Below are 19,817 nucleotides of genomic sequence, written 5' to 3' on the forward strand. Positions count from 1 at the left end.
TATTTTTTGAGTTTATTTTTTATTGTGTCTTTAATCTTACTGAATCAGACTTATTTCTCATCTTTTTCCTTTATAATGCTCTAGAGCAGAGGTTGGCAAACTATATTCTTTTTTTTTTTTTTAGAGACTTTATTTATTTATTTGACAGAGATCACAAGTAGGCAGAGAGACAGGCAGAGAGAGAGGGGGGGGAGCAGGCTTCCCGCTGAGCAGAGAGCCTGATGTGGGTCTCGATTCCAAGACCTTGAGATCATGACCTGAGCTGAAGGCAGAGGCTTAACCCACTGAGCCACCCAGGTGCCCTGGCAAACTATATTCTGGGCTCTCCGCCTGTTTTTTTGTTTTGTTTTTTACTATAGTTGATACAAATGTTAGATTAGTTTCAGGTATACAGCATAGTGATTGAACATCTCTATACTTTATGCTATGCTCACCACAAGTATAGCTACCATCTGTCAATATACAATGCTATTATAGTCTCATTGACTGTATTTCCTATGCTGTACCTCTTATTCCCATGACTTAATTCATTCCATTAATTGGAAGCCTGATCTCCCACATACCCCTCATTTTGCTCATGCCCCTCACCATCTTTCCTGTGGCAACCATCAGTTTACTCTCTAAATTTATAGGTCTGATTCTGCTTTTTGTTTGTTTTCTGTTTGTTTGTTTGGTTTTTTTTTTTTTTTTTGGTTTACACATATGAGTGTAATCATTTGACATTTATCTTTCTCAGTCTGACTTATTTCACTTAGCATATACCTTCTGGGTCCATCCACACTGTCACAAGTGGCAAAAAAAAACTCACCATTTTTTATGGCTATGTAATATTCCATTGTATATATATACCACCTCCTCTTTATCCATTCATCCATCATTGAACAGTTATGTTTCTCCCCTATTTTTGCTATTGTAAATAATTCTTCAATAAACATAGATATATATATGTCTTTTTGGATTAGTGTTTGTTTGGTTTTTTTTTTTTTGAATAAAAATAGTGGAATGATTGAATCATATAGTATTTCTACTGCTTTCCACAGTGGCTGTACCAGTTTATATTCCCAGCAACAATGAACAATAGTTCCTTTTTCTCCACATCCTTGCCAACACTTGTTATCTCTTGTCTTTTTGATTTTAGATATTTTGACAGGTGTGAGATGACCCCTTATTGTGGTTTTTGAATTGCATATCCTTGATGAATGATGTTGAGGATTTTTTCATGTGTCTCTTGACCATCTGTATGTCTTCTTTGGAGAAATGTCTGTTCAGGTCGTCTGCCCATTTTTAACCAAATTGTTTGGCTTCTCCACCTGTTTTTGTAAATAAAATTTTATTTGAACACAGCCATACTCATTCATTTACATGTCTTTGCATTCTTACTACATAGGCATATTGGGACAGAGACTACATGGCCTAAAAGCCTAAAATATTTACTCTCTGGCTCTTTGTAGAAAAAAGTTTGCTGACCCCTGCTAGCATTGCTATTATTTAAATGGTATAAAAATGTACAAATATGTAAACTAAATTCATTTGATTGATAACACATGTGTTTGATTATACTTGTCTGATTTATCATAACCCAGAAGTCCTATTCTTGTCTGATAAAGTTGGCTTCCTTTTTTAGACGGTCTGTGAAACTCTGAATAAGACTAAATCTGAACTTGAGGATGAAATACTTGTTCTGGAAAACCAATTAGAAGAAGAGAAATCTCTACATTCTGAACAAGATGAATTGGTAAGGTTTTTGTTAAATGAGGAGACTGTAGGAAAAGGAAGGTTACTGAATTTTAAGAAATTAATAGGTATTGGGGTGCCTGGTGGCTTATTCAGTTAAGTGTCTGACTCTTGATCTCAGATCTCAGCTCTGGTGGAGGTCTCAGAGTCATGTGTTCAAGCCTTGTATTGGGCTCTGTGCTGGGCATGGAGCCTACTTAAAAAAAAAAAAAAAATTGGTATCAGTTAAGGTATTGTATGCATTCTAAAAAAATCCAAAAAATATAGAAGGCGGTTAAGTAGAAAGTAAAATTTTCAAGATCCACTAGCCTTTTTTTTTTAATATGTTAGGGGTTACCATTATTATGTTAAGTATCTTGCATATTTTTAGAGAGATTTTCTATATGCACTATGAAGTAGCTCACATAAATAAAGTTGAATAATCACATACATGGTAGTTTTTTTTATTATACTCAAAAGGTATTTTGAGAACATTTTAACTTTGCTTTATTTGCCATTTATTTTAAAATCTGTTTTAAGGAAGATCTAGATGTGTGTGATTATTTAGTAAGATATGTCAGTGAACTTAATCTTGAGATTATATAGCTTAAACATCATGAAATATTAAAGATGAGATGAAATACTATTGCTGTCTCTTTCATATAAAATCTCTAAGCATATGGCTGACAAATTTTCTTAGAGTCCTTTTTTTTTTTTTAGATGTATTTAGGTTAACAATATAGCTAAGGTATGTGGTATCTTAGAAGCTGGAGAGATTTTAGTGAATAAATAGTCATTTATTGATCGATGTTCTCTTTCCAGATGGTGGATATTTCAAAAACGATACAGTCTCTAGAAGATGAATCAGATTCTCTTAAATCACAAGTGGCTGAAGTAAGTTGAATTAGCCTAGAAGGTTTGTTGCTTTTGAAAATCATTTTAATTTTACTGTTTTATGTTTAAAGAAGAAGATGTAATACTAGAATTTGAGATATTGGGGTCTTAGATATAGTTCCCTTGTAGAAGGTACTTCAGGAAGGTTCATTTTTTTATTGGACAGATACTTACTGAGTTCTTGCTATGTACTGGTCATTGTTGGAAGGTACTTGGCACTTAATTTTAGTAGACAAAATATGCAGGAAAGCTCTCATATAGTTTAAATTCTAGAAAGAGAGGCAGATAATAAAAAGTTAACAAAATTTGCTACAGTACATAAAAGATCATAAGTGGTTAAATCCTTTATCCAAGGCCACATGACAAGTTCATGACAGAGCCACATCTGGACCCTGATTCTAGACTGGCCTTTTTTATGCTACCCCACACTGCTTTTCATATTAATATTGGTGTGTTTTTTACTTTAATTCCATGTTTTAGGGAGTATGTGTAAAAATGAACTATTATATTAAATAAGTTAATAAATTAATTTTAAATTTAAATAAATTTACAATTTAATTAATAGATTAAATAAAAAATAAATACATAAATTCTTATAAGCTTAATGTATTGTGTTTACTTAGGCCAAAACAACCTTCAGAGTATTTCAAATGAATGAAGAACGACTTAAGATAGCTCTAAAAGATGCTTTGAGTGAAAATTCCCAACTTGAGGAAAGCCAGAAACAGGTTTGTACTCTATAGGGACTTTTAAACGGTGAATATATAATTATAAATGTTCTGGGCATACTCATGACTGACCCATGCTAGGGGCAAGATTAGCCTTTTCCTGGGAAGCAGGAGAGCAGGACTATCTCCCGTATATCCTTAGGTGTCTCTTTTATATAGGGTGCAAATTGTATACTCCTGGCACCTTGTTCCTCCAGTAGTTAAAGTAATCCAGGGCAATTTTTTTTTTTTTAAGATTTTATTTATTTATTTGACAGAGAGAGAAATCACAAGTAGGCAGAGAGGCAGACAGAGAGAGAAGGGGAAGCAGGCTCACTGCTGAACAGAGAGCCCGATGCGGGGCCTGATCCCAGGACCCTGGGATCACGACCTGAGCCGAAAGCAGAGGCTTTAACCCACTGAGCTACCCAGGCACCTCTCCAGGGCAAATTTTAATAATCACAGCAAATAGCATTTAGTACCAACTCCTTAAAGCCAGACTGAAGGAAGGAAGAGAATTATTGCAGCTATGGGTCTGGAGCCTAAAGATAGAAGCAGTTCTGGTGGTAGATCAAATGGATTTAGCTTTAACCTTTTCCTTCTTAATAGATAGATAGATAGATACTCTCACACACCCAAATATATTTCCTGTCTCACTATTCTTCCAATAGAGGAGAATTTTTCCATGAGAAAATTTTTCATTGATTACATTATTTGCAGTTTTTTTAAAAAAAATGTTACAACTGAGCCACGTGATGTGCTCTAAATGTTCTATTTTATCCAACATTTTCTTTGCTCTACGGTAATTGTTTTGTTTCCTATATACTTGTCTGTATATCTGTCTTCTGGAGATGCTGAAAATCTTATTTATGCATTCAAATGCTTTGTTAATATACTGATTTTACTTTTTTTTCTTGAAGCAATCCTTCCTGGGGTCTTCCATCTTCCTGGTTTGATAGGAACTTGTTCTCTAGGTCTGTTAATGCTTCTGCTGTCCCGAGATTTCACTTCACTCCCATTGTCTTTCTTCTATGTTGTATCTTTTATTTTCTCTATCTAAGATGTGCTCTTTTGTGGTTAATTCTCTTGATAAGCTTCTTGAGAAAGAGATGTAAATGCTAACTTTTTAAAAATTTACATCTTCTTTTTTTTAAGATTTTATTTATTTATTTGACAGACACAGATCACAAGTAGGCAGAAAGACAGGCAGAGAGAGAGGGAGAAGCAGGCTCCCTGCTGAGCAGAGAGCCCAATGCAGGGCTTGATCCCAGGACCCTGGGATCATGATGTGAGCCGAAGGCAGAGGCTTTAACCCACTGAGCCACCCGTGCACCCCAAAATTTACATCTTCTTGAGAACATCCTCATTTTGGTTGGATATCTTCTGAGTTGAAATATTTTTTTTTCTTGAAATTTTGACATTATTGATCTATTGTGTTCATTTTCCAGTACTGCTTTTGAGAAGTCACATAGTATTTGGATTACTGGATCTTTGTGATCTGCTCTTTTCCTCCCTGGAAGCTTTTAATATCTTTCATTGTTTCTGTTTCTCCAAAATGTCATTATGATGTATGGTGTTTTTTCATACATTTGTTGGATACTTTTAGCTTAGAAACTTTTGCTCTTAATTGAGTTCTGGGAAATTATTTCCTGCTTTTTTGGGGGATTTTTATATGATTATACAATAATTATTTGAAGATGTTCTCTTTGATTTCTTTGTTTATATGGAAGTTTTATTGACTTATTCTTCTATATTTTTCCATTTTAAGTGTTCTTTTTGTATTGCTTATGCCTCTTCTTAATTTATGCAAGCCATGTTCTTATCTTGCTGATATTTTATTTTATTTTATTTTTTCTTTTTGAAGTGTTTTTCAGTTCCCTGAGTTGTCTTGTTTCCTTTAGTTTCTGTTTTGGTTGTATCTTTTATCTAACAGTTTCTTTTTAAAGTCAAGTATAGGTGATTCACGGCAGTCTGCTCATTTGCTAGTGAAACTCTCCATGTCTAATTGGAAGCTCTGTGTGTGTTATTGGGAGGCTTTTCTGTAGGGTAATCTGCCTAGGATGTTTTATTGGAAGATCCCTAATTGTTGGCATTTGAAGACCATTTTCCATAGGGATGATACCTCCTCATTCCTGTTTGAGAGTTAGAAGCCCATTTGCCAACAGTGAGATGCGCAGCTTAGAGTGGTAAGGGTTGTTGGTTTGTCACTATTTAGTAAGTTATCTTTCACTTAATACTTGTATGTTTTCAATATTTTCCTCACACTTTCACCTGGGGCATGTGTCTGAGAGTTTCATATTCTGCCTCTCTAGAGAATAACTTTCTAAGCTTTTGCCAGATGTGTATGTATGTGTAAGTATGTGTGTGGGCTTGTGTGCATGCATGTGAAAGATGAGAGTGGGAGGGAGGGATGAGTGGAGAGTAAGAATGTGTGTGTATGTGTGTATATTTATATATGTGCAGGGAGAACACGAGGGACTTTCTGACTTTTTTTGTACATACTTTCAGGCAGTCCTTCTATTTTCAGTCCCACTTATACCTCTAGTATTAGTGCCCCCAAATTATGAGCATTTTGGGTTGTATTAAATCAACCTGCATTTGACTTTCCCATCTTCTGAGTAAATTTCAGCTTTGCTGGTCTGCTAAATCTTTTTTTTTTTTTTTTAATATTTTATTTATTTATTTGAGAGAGAGAGAGAGAGATATCACAAGTAGGCAGAGTGAGAGGGGGGAAGCAGGCTCCCTGCTGAGCAGAGAGCCTGATGTGGGTTTGATCCCAAGACCCTGAGATCATGACCTGACCGAAAGGGAGAGGCTTAACCCACTGAGCCACCCAGGTGCCCCTGCTCTGCTTAATCTTTTACTATACTTCATTCTCTTTCTACTTTTTTTTTTTTTTTTCCCCAGAGTGAGTGAGTTGGAGGGAGGGGTAGAGGGAAGATGGAGAAATCTTAAGCAGGCTCCATGCCCAGTGGGGAGCATGATGTAGGACTCAGTCCCAAGACCCTGAGATCAGGACTGGAGCCGAAATCAAGAGTCACTCAACCAGCTGGGCCACCCAGATGCCCCTCTACTTTCCACTTCTAGAATTACTTTTTTTTTCATTGCCTATTTTCTTTTTCCTTGTGGGTTTATGCTGCTGCTTTTTTTTCATTTTCCTAAGTCTTTTAGTAGGTTTACTTTCAATTTAGTAGATTTCAGGAGAAAGTGGTGGTAAACCTTGTATAAAATTACTCTGTTGTAATAGAAACTGGCCTTTTCTAGCTTGAAAAAATTTCATCTAGGTTGTCCTCTTTTTTTCTTTTTTGTTGAAATATTTATTTATTTATTAGAGAGAGAAGGGTTGGGAGGGGCAGAGGGAGAGGAAATGAGAAACTTAAGCAGACTCGATGTTGAGTGTGGAGCCTGACATAAGGTTTGGTCCACAATAGGGCAGAGTTCATGACCTGAGCAGAAATCAATAGTCAGATGCTTGATCAACTGTGCCACCCAGGCAACCCTAGATTGTCTTACTCTTTCCACTTGCTTTCATGTAATTCCTTTTTAATCACAAACGTTTTGAAATAAGCTGTTCTATATTCACTGATGTCATGTTTTAATAACACTCCTTCTCTAACTTCTTAAGATTGCATGCTGGGTATGCAGTTTCTTTGTTTTTTCTTATTTTTTTAAAAGATTATTTATTTATTTATTTGAGAGAGGGAGTTACCTAGAGAGAATGAGCATGAGCAGGGGGAGCAGTAGATGGTGAGGGAGAAGTTGAGGAGGGAGACCTACGTGGGGCTCCATCTCAGGAGTCTGGGATCATGACCTGGGCTGAAGGCAAGTACCTAACCAACTGAGCCATCCAGGCGCCCCTGGGTATGCAGTTTCTTTGGTAACTTACTGGAGTCCACCTAATCAAAAATTCAAAAATTTGTCTTCAATCCTCATTTGTTTTTAGTCTGTTGGTGTTATACATGTGTAGAAAAAGTTGTTTTCTTGTGCTAAGAAATATGCTAATGAAGCCTTAGTTTTACAGAGAAATCCAGTAATTACTGTTTGATAGAATTGAGTTTTAAAGATTTAATAAATTTGGACTTTCATATTTATATGGGCCATTTCTTTTGTGAATTGCTTGCTCATTCATTTTTTTCCTATTTTATTGACTTCTAAGATCTTTTTGCATGTAAAGATTATTCATTGTTGCATATAAGAATTCCTTTCTAGTTACTTGTTTGTTTTTAGATTTTGTGCTACTTTTTGATTTGTGAAGCTTCTAAGTGTTATATAGTCAAATCTGTGTTTTATAACTATACTTATCTTTTGTGTCATGTTCAAAAAGTATTTCCTGTAAAAGTATATACATAAAAAAGATTGATTTTACAGAATTTAATCTCTTCCAGATTAATGGTATCTCTGGAAATTTAGTTATCTTAACTATAAAACAGCACATGATTTTTAAAAAAAAATATAGGACTTAAGGGATGGTAAGAAATGACCAAATCTAACATATACGTATGTTTCAAAAAGCTTTTTATTTGCTATATATTTATAATGTAAATCAGTTGAACAGTGTTTAAATGTTTCTTATTTTACATTGTCTTTCTTGAAAATTCTTTGAAATCAGGAGCCTGCTCTTTATTCCCTTCTTTCCTTCTTTCATTCTTCCTCACTTCCCGTCTCAGCAACACGTTGTGTTGTATAATACCTATTAATGATACATCTAAATATATAAAGAAATTCCTCTATACATAAGTATGAAAAATAATGAGCTGTTTTTTTGGGGGGGTTCGAACTTTAGCTTTTACAAGAAGCTGAAGAATTGAAAGAACAAGTGAATGAACTTAATAAACAGAAAATAGCATTTGAAGACTTCAATGTAGATGCAGAACAAGTTCTGTGTGATAAAGAAAATCAGATTAAGGTAAGTGGCCCTGCTGGTTTTAGTGACTGTGAGTCAGCTGGAATTTTGTACTAATTTTGAAATTTGAAAATTTTGTCTTGGCAGCTTTCACTTTTATAATTATTTGGTCAAATTTGAGTATGTGTACTTCTTTGGCATTCATTTTAATTTGTACCACTATTGTCATTCTTGCTCCTAAATCCTCCTTGAAGACTTACAGATTTGTAACATATATTATATATTATGTAATAATATGTATTATATCTTTTATAATATATGTCATATATTAGATACTAATAACATCTAATTCTATTAAGAAGAAGTTGGAAAGAATTTTAGAAATTAGACAGATAAAATTATATGTACTGGCTGGATATCTGTAATACCTAGATTAGCTGGTGTATGTACTTTCACGGAGAATGAATAGTTTTCAAAAAATAAGTCTAATTGAAACTTGAATCTGGTAGGAATAGAATAATTGATATTATGTAGTATTTGTTCACCTTTTTCTACTCCTTGCTTGCCTCATTGTAGCCCTTTTTCTTGCCTGCTCTTTTAAATCTTGTGCTTTCAAGCTGCAAAGAGATACTCAGGTGTGAGTATTAAGTAATAAAATGTAAAGCTAACATTCTGTAATCTATGCAGTAAAGTGGAGGTTACCATCTTGAAACCTATATTTTTATGCTCTTTACATTGTTACTAAGAATGTTTTGAATATTCTAGCTTTAGGAATTGTACGCATAATTTGGTATATTGTTTTATTTTTTTCCCTAAACTTACCCTACTGAAGAACTTGGGATTCTTCCTAAACAAAACAAGAATGAGATGCTAATCTCAAGTTCAGTCAAAGCTGTAAACCATGTTATTTGTGCCTGGAACACTCAAGGGGGAAGAGATTGGAGGGTGGAAATTATAAACCAGAATGGGCTTTTAGGTGGGTCCTTCCACAGAAATACATGGTACAATCATTTTATTATGTATGATGCTAGAAAATCTTTATTTGAGAAAATTCAAAAAGGACTGTTGGAAAGCCTGTAATGTAGCAATTCAGATTCTGTTATATATAATTTTTTCTTTATTTCAGTTGAACTCTTCAGGTAGTCATTAACTTGAAAAAATCAGATCTGTAAAATCTGTGATCTTTTTAGATATCATGTGTCTCACTTGCAGATTTGGTTGACCTCACACAAAATTTATTCATTTAATGGTCACTCTAATTTGTGGCATGTGAAGAATGTCCTACAAGAAAATGTTTTGTTACTTTATAGTCATGTGATGTATTTAGCAAAAATAGACCATTAAAAATTAGGAATAAACAGCTTTGGTTTTTAACTTGGAAGGTTTTTTAAAAAATTAACATATAATGTATTATTTGTTTCAGGGGTACAGGTCTGTGATTCAACAGTCTTACACAATTTACAACACTCATCATAGCACATGCCTTCCCTAGTGTCCATCACCCAGCCACCCCATCCCTCCCAGCCCCTTCTCCACTCCAGCAACCCTTAGTTTGTTTCCTGAGATTGAGTCTTTTATGGTTTGTGTCCCTCTCTGATTTGGTCTTATTTTATTATTTCTTCCTTTCCCATATAATTCTCCGTCTTGTTTCTCAAATTCCTCATATTAGTGAGATCACATGATAACGTGTAGAGTTAATAGTCAATAAATGTTACAGTTTTTGAGGGTATTTACATACCTTAATATCAGCTGGTGAATAACGGCTCATGTACTGTTATCTACATAGATTGATTTTTAAACTGTGACTGCACATTCAGAAGTTATAAATCAGTTAGACATTACCCTCTTTCTCTCTTCTCCCTTTTTTACTAAACATCAAGTCGCTGACTGAGCGCCTGATAAAGATGAAAGATTGGACTGCTGTGCTGGGAGAAGACATAGCAAATGATGATAACTTGGACTTGGAAATGAATGAATCAGAAAATGGTATGTGATTGTCAAGTTGTGATTCATCCTCTTTTGCTAAAAATCATGAGTCTCTTGTATTTTCTTTTAGTTTCCTGTGTGCACCATGGTCTTTTGTTTTGTTTTGTTTTGTTTTTTTTTGTTTTGTTTTTGGCTTTCCAGGATTTTTTTTTAACTTTAAATTCAATTAATTAACATAAAATATATTATTGGTTTCAGAGGTAGAGTTCAGTGATTTATAAGATTTATATAACACCCAGTGCTTGTTACAACACATGCCCTCCTAATGTCCATCCCTACCTAGATACCCCATTCCTCCACTCTTCTCCTTTCTAGCAACCCTCAGTTTGTTTCCTATGATGAAGAGTTTCTTATGGTTTGTCTTCCTCTGATTTCATCTTGTTATATTTTTCCCTCCCTTCCCCTGTGATCCTTATCGTATCGTATCATTTTGTTTCTTAAGTTTCACACATGAGTGAGGTCATACGATAATTGTCATTCTCTGATTGACTTATTTTGCTTAGTGTATTATATACCTTCTAGTTCCATCCATGTTGTTGCAAATGGCAAGATTTCATTTTTTTGATGGCTGTGTAATATTCACATATATATACACACACCCCTCCACATCTTCTTTATCCACTCATCTGTCAGTGGACATCTGGGCTCTTTCCATAGTTCAGTTATTGTGGATATTGTTGCAATAAACTTTGGGGTGCAGGTGCCTCTTTGGATCACTACATTTGTATCTTTGGGGTAAATACCCAGCAGTGCAATTGCTGGGTTATAGGGTAGCTCTATTTTCAACTTTCTGAGGAGCCTCCATACTGTTTTCCAGGGTGGCTACACCAGTTTGCATTCCTAAGAACAGTGTAAGATGGTTCCCCTTTCTCCACATTCTTGCCAACATCTGTCATTTCCTGACTTGTTAATTTTAACTGTCTGACCAGTATGAGGTGGTATATCTCATTGTGGTTTTGATTTGTATTTCCCTGATACTGAGTGATTATTGAGCATTTTTTCATGTGTCTGTTGGCCATTTGGATGTCTTCTTGGATAAGTGTCTGTTCATGTCTTCTGCTCATTTCTTAACTGAACTATTTGTTCTTTGTGTGTATCATGTTCTTCATACAATTCTGCTTTGGCACATCTTCACCTTTCTCTAGTACTCTGTCCCTCTCTTGCCATCCCTTATTAAGCTTCGGTTAGAATACTGCCTTTTTAGTAAATATTTCTCCAAACTCCTCAGACAGACTTACAGCTTCTTTCCTCCATGTTCTTTTTATATATTGTATATTTTCTCATTGCATCATAATAATTTCAGTGCCTGTTTTTCCCTGTCATGTCAGGTAATCAGATGAATGGGTGGGTAGTTTAAAAAATGAGTGTTATATAGACAAATACCTTAGGATATTGGTTTTTGTTTGTATGTTTTAATTAGATGGCTCAGTACTTTAATCCTGTCCATTACAAATTGTTATCACCACTGCTGGTTATGGTCTGGAACTCAAGCAGGAGTTAGGTTCAGTATAGCTGCTCACTGTATTTTCAAACCAGTTCTTTGACTTGAGAAAAGAATTTTTTGTTGACATAACTGCAGACTCATTGGAAATTGCAAAAAGAGTACAGAAGTGTTTTGTTTCTCTTTTACTAGTTTCTCCCAGTGGTGACTCTTCTGACCTTTGTGTCCTGTCTCTTTTTTCTCCCTCTACCCTTTGCATAATTAATACATATTAAGGAGCAGAAGGTATTTTTTTTTTCTTTAGAAATTTCTTTGGTGATACCATTAATGCACTGAAAGAAAACTATATTCCAAAAGTGAATACATGTTCTTTGTTTTATTCTGCTTTATCTTACAAGAAGCAATTCCTTTTGTAATGAAAAAATGCAAATTTGTTTAATGTCCTTTTAATTTGGAGTATAATTGCACTTATATTTTGTATGCTAAAAGATTTCAAGAATAGTTGAGACCTTCTTATTATAAATTTGTTCTTGGAGTCAGTAGTGAAGAACCTCGTTAAATGAAATTGTGGTACTTTCAGTGCCTTATTATTTAGCTTCTTGGGAACATGTCCAAGGCTGTCCTGCCTTATATCAAATTCTTTATTGTAGCAAGAAGGGTGATTATAAGGCTCTAGTTGTATGAACTAATAAAATCACTTGGATGTCTGTTTTGGTGTGGCACTGTTTCCCCAATTTATTGTTTTTGTTTTTTACTATAGATAATCAACCAAAAGGAGCTTTGAAGACGTTGGTTCATGCCGCTAAGGTTTGCATTACTGCATAAATATAAAGAATATAGAGAAGGAAATAGAACTTGGGTTAAATCTGTATGTCCTTAGTAATTATTTTAAAAGACTATTTTATAGTTACCACCATAGAAGAAATCTAAATTTTCAGAAGTGATCAGGATTTCTTTATCAATGCTTCTTTCTTTTCTATAATAAGTTTGGAAATTCATATTGTTAATTTTTAGAATGTATCTTAATACAGATTTTTAAAGTCTACACTAATGTTTTTGGATAAGGAATATATTAAAAATATTTAGTGTATTTTCTGTCATGTTTCTATCTTTGAGCATTCTTCTTCCTCTGATAGCAGTATTTTCCTATATTCCTGTTGCCCCATATCCTAATTTGAGAAGTAAATGCTAGGTTCACTTTCTTCTGGTTTATCCCTTCTCTTTTCCATTGTACTAGTGGCATCTTGATCTTTACTGAACTTTGTGAAAGCTTGGTAATGTAATTTGAAGGTTGCTTTAATTAAAACTTCTGTGTTGAAAGTAAATATAATGAAAATATCTTTTTAATATAATACTGTTTTAATAAATAATAATATAATAAATATGAATAATATATAAATAATATTTAATAAGAATATAATACCTTTTTAATTTTAATAAAATACCTTTTTAAGGATGAGTTATTGATCTTCTCTGTCTCTGTTCTGACATTTACAACTACTAATGACTGTTAACTTTTCAAGATGGAAGCTGCATTGTTGGTTAATGCTTTATAGGTGACAATTTCATCAGAATGATAAAAGAACTTCAAAAGGTTGGGATGGTATATTGAGATTTTTTGTTTTTCCTTTTTTGGTGTAACTGACTAATGTTTTGTTTTTTTCTTCCATTCTCTGAAGTTAAAGACTTCTTTAAAAACCCTAGAAGGAGAAAGAAACCAAATTTACATTCAATTATCTGAAGTAGATAAGACAAAAGAAGATCTTACAGGTAGGTTATCTATATCTTTTTATACAGAATGGTACTGTTAATTGAATCAATTACAGAAAGGCCCAATTTGATTGTTTTTTTAGCTTTTACTTTTGTTTCTGATTTGTGGAAAATTAGTACTGAGATTTTTGCTTGTGGTGGTAAAGCCTGATTATTAGTTTCTTCCATATTCATATGAAATAAAATAATGATATTATTTAAAAAAATGTAAAACCAAACTTATCTTGAATTTTAGTGTTATATGTATGATATGGTTTTAGATGTTAAAAAGTAGCATATTAAAACTGTTAACTTTTAAAAGATCATCCCTGTGATCAAGTTTTACCAGAGATGATATCCAACATTAATATCTGTTAAATAACTGTTCTTGACATTGGCTTAAAGCCTGGGTCAACAGTTTTCTTGTGATGTAGATTTAAAAATTTCTGTGGAAAGACTTCATTTAATGTTAGCATATTTACTTTAAACCTTCCTTTTGATGTATATGATTAATAGATGAATACTTATATACCTTTAGAGTAATTAGAATGCTATTACATATGATTGCTAAAATTTTTAATGCTTGTTAGTATGATTTGGTGACTTTTGAAACTGCCCTCAATACACGGAGTAAGTTTCGCATTAAAATTTGCGGTGGGGGCGCCTGCCCAGCTTAGTCCGTAGACCATGTGACTCTGAATCACAGAGTCATGAGTGCAAGCCCCACACTGGGTGTTGAACCTACTTAAAAAGATTTGTGGTGATGATTTATATACATGTTTTGGGAGATGGCACCTCAATCTTAGAGGAGGTCAGAGGTGGAGTTATGAAGTTGAAAGATAAATGAGGATTTTAATAACAATGTGCTAATTATCTAGCACTCATAATTACTTAAAATTGTTAATTTTTGTTTTATAGATAATTCTTTTAGGTAAGTTAGCATTTGAAACAAGCTAAAACTGGTATTTTTCTCTCCAATCTTGATCTGGATTAAGCTAGGGTGGTTTTGTACCATTTCTTATCAGAAGATTGAAATTTCTGATCTGACTTATAACATATATCTAAATTTTGCTTAAAAGGAGGGCTGGCCAGAAGTTAAGTATTAACCTGTAAACTTTTTACCAGATAAAAATAGGCATTGTTTATTATGTAGAAGTAGTTCACAGGAACTGTTTTTTTTTTTAAAGATTTTATTTTTGTGAGAGAGAGTGTGCATACACACACCAAGCGTGAGCAGGGGAAAACAAGCAGCAGAAGAAACCGGTTCCCTGCTGAGCAGGGAGTCCGACAGGGGACTCAATCCCAGGATCCTGGGATCATGCCCTGAGCCAAGGCATCCACTTAACCAACTGAAAGGTGCCCAGAGGAAATATTGAACTAAAATATTTCGCTTTAGAATTCTCATCTCCATAACCTTCTTGAGAATTTTATTGGTTTTTGGCACCCTAACTGAAAATTAGATGCTGGAATTAGAATATTGAAGATTTTGGGAAATCTTCGAGTAATAAAAAAAATTATAACAGTTTTTCTAGTTCTTTTTTTTTTTTTTAATATATTATTTATTTGTTTGACAGACAGAGATCACAAGTAGGCAGAGAAGCAGGCAGAGAGAGAAGGGGGAAACAGGCTCCCTGCTGAGCAGAGAGCCCGATGCCGGGCTCAATCCCAGGACACTGAGATCATGACCTGAGCTGAAGGCAGAGGCTTAACCACTGAGCCACCCAGGCGCCCCAGTTTTTCTAGTTCTTTAATTAAAATACTAAAAAGCATTTAGGTGAACAAAATATACATTTTCTGTGGAAAGAATTTTATTTATTAATAATTATTATTTTTGGTAATTTTAATCTTTATGAAGTGTTAATGTGCATCTCAAATATTTACTCCTTTAATCGTGATTTTTAAAAATTTTCTATAGAATATCTTGAAAGTCTCCAGACTGAGCAAGCATCTTTACAGTCAGAAAATATACAATTTGAAAGTGAGAATCAAAAGCTTCAGCAGAAGCTTAAAGTGATGACCGAATTATATCAAGAAAATGAAATGACACTTCACAGGTAATAAAAATTATATTGATAAGTTTGCTGTTTGGCAAGTAAAATAGCTTAAAATAGTGCATATTCACCTTATGTGATACTCAAAGTGCTCAATTTATGATTGGGTAATATCTCATCAGTTCATTTTTAAGGACGTTATTTGATTTTGAAACACCTTTTCTTCTGAATCTGATCATTTTTCATACCTTTCCTAATATGAGTCTCATCTAAACCATTATCATTGATGCCTGGTTTATTGCAGTAACCTTATGAGTAGTCTCTTTCCACGTAACTTCCTACACATTTGTTTGCAGTGGCATGCCCCTTCTAAAATATAAATTATGGATATTGTCTCTGTCTTGTTTGCAGACTCCCAAGTGCCTTCATATGGCACTTAGAATTTAATCCAAAGCCTGTGGCCTACAAGACTCTGTTAAGATCTGAACTTTTGCTTCGTTTTATTTTTTTTCCTGGTTATGCCTTTTATTTTTACTTATTCATTTTCTTTTTCCTTCATTACTTTCCAGCCGCACTGGCCTTCTCAATAATCTTTAGTATGCTAAGCACATCTGTACCTCAAGGCCTTTTCTACTAGCTCTTTCTGCCTTGAACTGGTATTACCCTGTGTAAGGTTAAATCCTTCATTTCATCTGAGTCTAGGTTCAAATGTTGCTTCAAAGAATCTTTACCTGATTACCCTAAGATAATAACTGTAATCCCTATCCTCTTGTCTTGCTTTATTTTTCTTTATAGCCCTTATAGTCCTCTGATGAATGATTGTCCTTTTTTTTTTTTTAATCTTCCCAACATTAAAGGTAAACTCCATGAAAGAATTGCTTTATTCTCTTTTCTTCTGTATTTTTGGTGCCTAATACTCTGTCTGGCACATAGTAGTTATTCAATAAACATTTGTTGAATACATGAATAAATATGTTTAGTACCTTTATATATTAGAGTGAAAGATTCTATGTATGTGGCAACTGATGCCTAAATGCATAGATACACAGAAGACTGTTAAGACACTGATCTGGAGAGGGTGCCTGGGTGGCTCAGTGGGTTAAGCCGCTGCCTTCGGCTCGGGTCATGATCTCAGGGTCCTGGAATTGAGCTCCGCGTCGGGCTCTCTGCTCGGCAGGGAGCCTGCTTCCTCCTCTCTCTCTCTGCCTGCCTCTCTGCCTACTTGTGATCTCTCTCTGTCAAATAAATAAATGAAATCTAAAAAAAAAAAAAAAAGACACTGATCTGGAGAGCCCAGATTTTCAAATACCACTATAAGATATATTTTTCATCGTAAAAGTAGATAAAATATTACTTGATTTAATTAATTTAATTTCAAGCCCCTTTAATGAAAGTTCTTACAGTTGATCTCATCAATCTTAGTTTCTGTATTTGCAAATTTACCTACTTGTGAAAACTTATTTTTTTTCTTTTTAATTTTTTCAATTTATTTATTTTCAGAAAAACAGTATTCATTATTTTTTCACCACACCCAGTGCTCCATGCAATCCGTGCCCTCTATAATACCCACCACCTGGTACCCCAACCTCCCAATCCCTGCCACTTCAAACCCCTCAGATTGTTTTTCAGAGTCCATAGTCTCTCGTGATTCACCTCCCCTTCCAATTTACCCCAACTCCCTTCTCCTAACACCCCTTGTCCTCCATGATATTTGTTATGCTCCACAAATAAGTGAAACCATATGATAATTGACTCTCTCTGCTTGACTTATTTCACTCAGCATAATCTCTTCCAGTCCCGTGCATGTTTCTACAAAAGTTGGGTATTCATCTTTTCTGATGGAGGCATAATACTCCATAGTGTATATGGACCACATCTTCCTTATCCATTCGTCTTTTGAAGGGCATCTTGGTTCTTTCCATAGTTTGGCGACTGTGGCCATTGCTGCTATAAACATTGGGGTACAGATGGCCCTTCTTTTCACAACATCTGTATCCTTGGGGTAAATACCTAGGAGTGCAATTGCAGGGTCATAGGGAAGCTCTATTTTTAATTTCTTGAGGAATCTCCACACTGTTCTCCAAAGAGGCTGCACCAACTTGCATTCCCACCAACAGTGTAAGAGGGTTCCCCTTTCTCCACATCCTCTCCAACACATGTTGTTTCCTGTTTTGTTAATTTTGGCCATTCTAACTGGTGTAAGGTGATATCTCAATGTGGTTTTAATTTGAATCTCCCTGAGGGCTAATGTTGATGAACATTTTTTCATGTGTCTGATAGCCACTTGTATGTCTTGATTGGAGAAGTGTCTGTTCATATCTTCTGCCCATTTTTTGATATGTTTGCCTGTTTCGTGTGTGTGAAAACTTACTTTTAACCCCAGATCAGTACTCATGGAACTGTAGTGGTCATTCTTAGACATGCACAGAATGGCAAACAATTTGAATTGTCCAATATGTACATTCCCAATCTGCTTTTGTATTTCAGCTCTAATTTTGTCAATGGTTGTCCTTTTTGCATTATATATAGTGCCACATTATTGTGCTTTTTGTTGGTGATTTAGTGGTTTAAAATGGTCCCCCGCTATTTTGCTGAAGTGCAGTTTAGTGTTCCTAAGTGCAAAAAGGCTGTGGTATATCTTACAGAGAAAGTATAAGTGTCAGTTTTAACAACAGATGTTAAATAAGGTGTCTTTAAACTAACACACATAAAACAGGGTTATGTATTGACAGGTAAATGAAAATGCTATCATTAGAGCATACAGAAATGTAATTCTGATTCCCTTAAGAGCACTGGTTTATTATTTGCTAATTTAGGATTTGTGGTGACTTTATAGAATGTAACTAATAGGAATGAAATTCTTCTTTATGTATTTGGAAATGTTGGTAGAAAATACTAACATTACATTGCCATCAGGATGCTGGGGGATTAGTTAAGCTCTATTATTGCCAAGCTGTGTACTTCAGTCATTATTTGGAGTTTATTCAAAAATTAAAAATTTGCTGTTTATCATGTACCTTTGGGCCACTCAGGACTGCTCAGGATATGTAAGAGAAATAAACTTGACTAAATGGAAGAGCCACAGAGTGGACACCTCCATCAGTGAATTTAGGAATGGATGACCCTTCATTTTAGGTTAGGATGAAAGACACTGTGAACAAAATTTGGACATAAATGGGATTATCTGAGGTTAAAGGAATACTTTTGAGTGTATTTTAAAAATTTGATTGATTGGTTGATTATAGAATTTCAGTGAGTAATGTTTAAAATTTCAAAGAGAAAGGTGTTCTCTGTAGTAGCTTTCAGAGGTACTACAGAGCAAGGGTGGGAAGCTGAGTAGAATCCTGGCTCTGTGTGTATTGTTGACATTGTGATTTCATTCATTAATCTGAAATGTTTTGAATTCCCCAAATACTCTATATTTCATTTTTATATTTAAAATATTCATTACTCAAATTCAATGAACTGTGCCACTGTTTTTTCTTTAGAGCAGAATATAGAGAGTTGATAGTATTAGTAAAATGTTAAATTAAATTTTTTGCCTGCATACCAGTATGATTTAGATTCAGTCATTTTCCAGATGCTAGATTGATTTTTTTCTGTGATTGAAATATTATATTGCTAGCACTTTTCCAGGTCTAATATTCGAGAGAAGTAAAATAATGTAACACAGAAGCTTGATATGTTGCTTTATTATTATTATTATATTTTTTTAGAGAGTGAGTGGCGGAGAGGAAGAGAATCTTTTTTCAGATTTTTATTTTACTTATTTTTAGAGAGAGAGAGCTAGAGAGAGCACATGAGCATAGAGGGCTGTGCAGAAGGAGAGGGAGAGAGAGAATCTTAAGCAGGTTCCATGCCCAGTGTGGAGCCTGATGCAGGGCTCGATCTCACAAGCTTGAGCCATAATCGATGCTTAACCCACTGAGCCACCCAGGCGCCCCAATATGATGCTTTAAATATGTGAAATAAGATGTGATTGTTTTTTGTCTAATCATCAAGCTTTTATAGTGCAATTTCCATCATTAATGAGCCTACCCAAATTGAAGGCAAGGTTCCTAGACTTTACTTCTCAGCAGCAGAGGTGTCAGAGAATTTCTGACCATTTTTAATCTAGATTCTGTAAATATACACCTCCTTCCATCTCCAAATCCATTAGACTTTTCATGCTTCTTCTGAAGGGATGACTTTTATTTTCTTCTAACAGCTATGAAAGGATTGACCTAGCGAGTGCTCTCTTAGCAATTAGTAATGTAGTTTGTGGCATATAAAACATTTATTCCTGCCCTGTTGAATTTCTTCAGTAATATGTCATGTTCCTCCCCAAAGTTCATGAAGAAGGGAAGACATTCACATTTATGATGTGAAATATGATTTCCTGTGGTGTTCAATAAGTATTTCTTGAAGGACCATTGTTACTGATGATATCATGTGAAACAACATGAGTAATATAGTATAATGGAGTCACTAAGTAGTGACTAAGTAGTGACAAT

The 19,817-nt window shown here is 34.5% G+C and overlaps 1 protein-coding gene across 6 annotated transcripts in view; it reads left to right on the forward strand.

The window, feature by feature from the left end:
* The window catches only part of MIA2 (MIA SH3 domain ER export factor 2), an 80,369-nt gene that overhangs the window by 37,944 nt on the left and 22,608 nt on the right, over positions 1 to 19,817 (forward strand). For all 6 annotated transcript variants that reach the window (XM_059373118.1, XM_059373116.1, XM_059373117.1 and 3 more), the window contains 8 exons: positions 1,625 to 1,735; positions 2,536 to 2,607; positions 3,231 to 3,335; positions 8,098 to 8,220; positions 10,038 to 10,143; positions 12,345 to 12,391; positions 13,264 to 13,354; positions 15,249 to 15,387. In XM_059373118.1, coding sequence (XP_059229101.1) covers positions 1,625 to 1,735; positions 2,536 to 2,607; positions 3,231 to 3,335; positions 8,098 to 8,220; positions 10,038 to 10,143; positions 12,345 to 12,391; positions 13,264 to 13,354; positions 15,249 to 15,387 — 794 coding nt within the window. The remainder of the gene's footprint in view (positions 1 to 1,624; positions 1,736 to 2,535; positions 2,608 to 3,230; positions 3,336 to 8,097; positions 8,221 to 10,037; positions 10,144 to 12,344; positions 12,392 to 13,263; positions 13,355 to 15,248; positions 15,388 to 19,817) is intronic.

Source organism: Mustela nigripes, chromosome 13, assembly GCF_022355385.1.
Source record: "Mustela nigripes isolate SB6536 chromosome 13, MUSNIG.SB6536, whole genome shotgun sequence".
Taxonomy (NCBI): Eukaryota; Metazoa; Chordata; class Mammalia; order Carnivora; family Mustelidae; genus Mustela; species Mustela nigripes.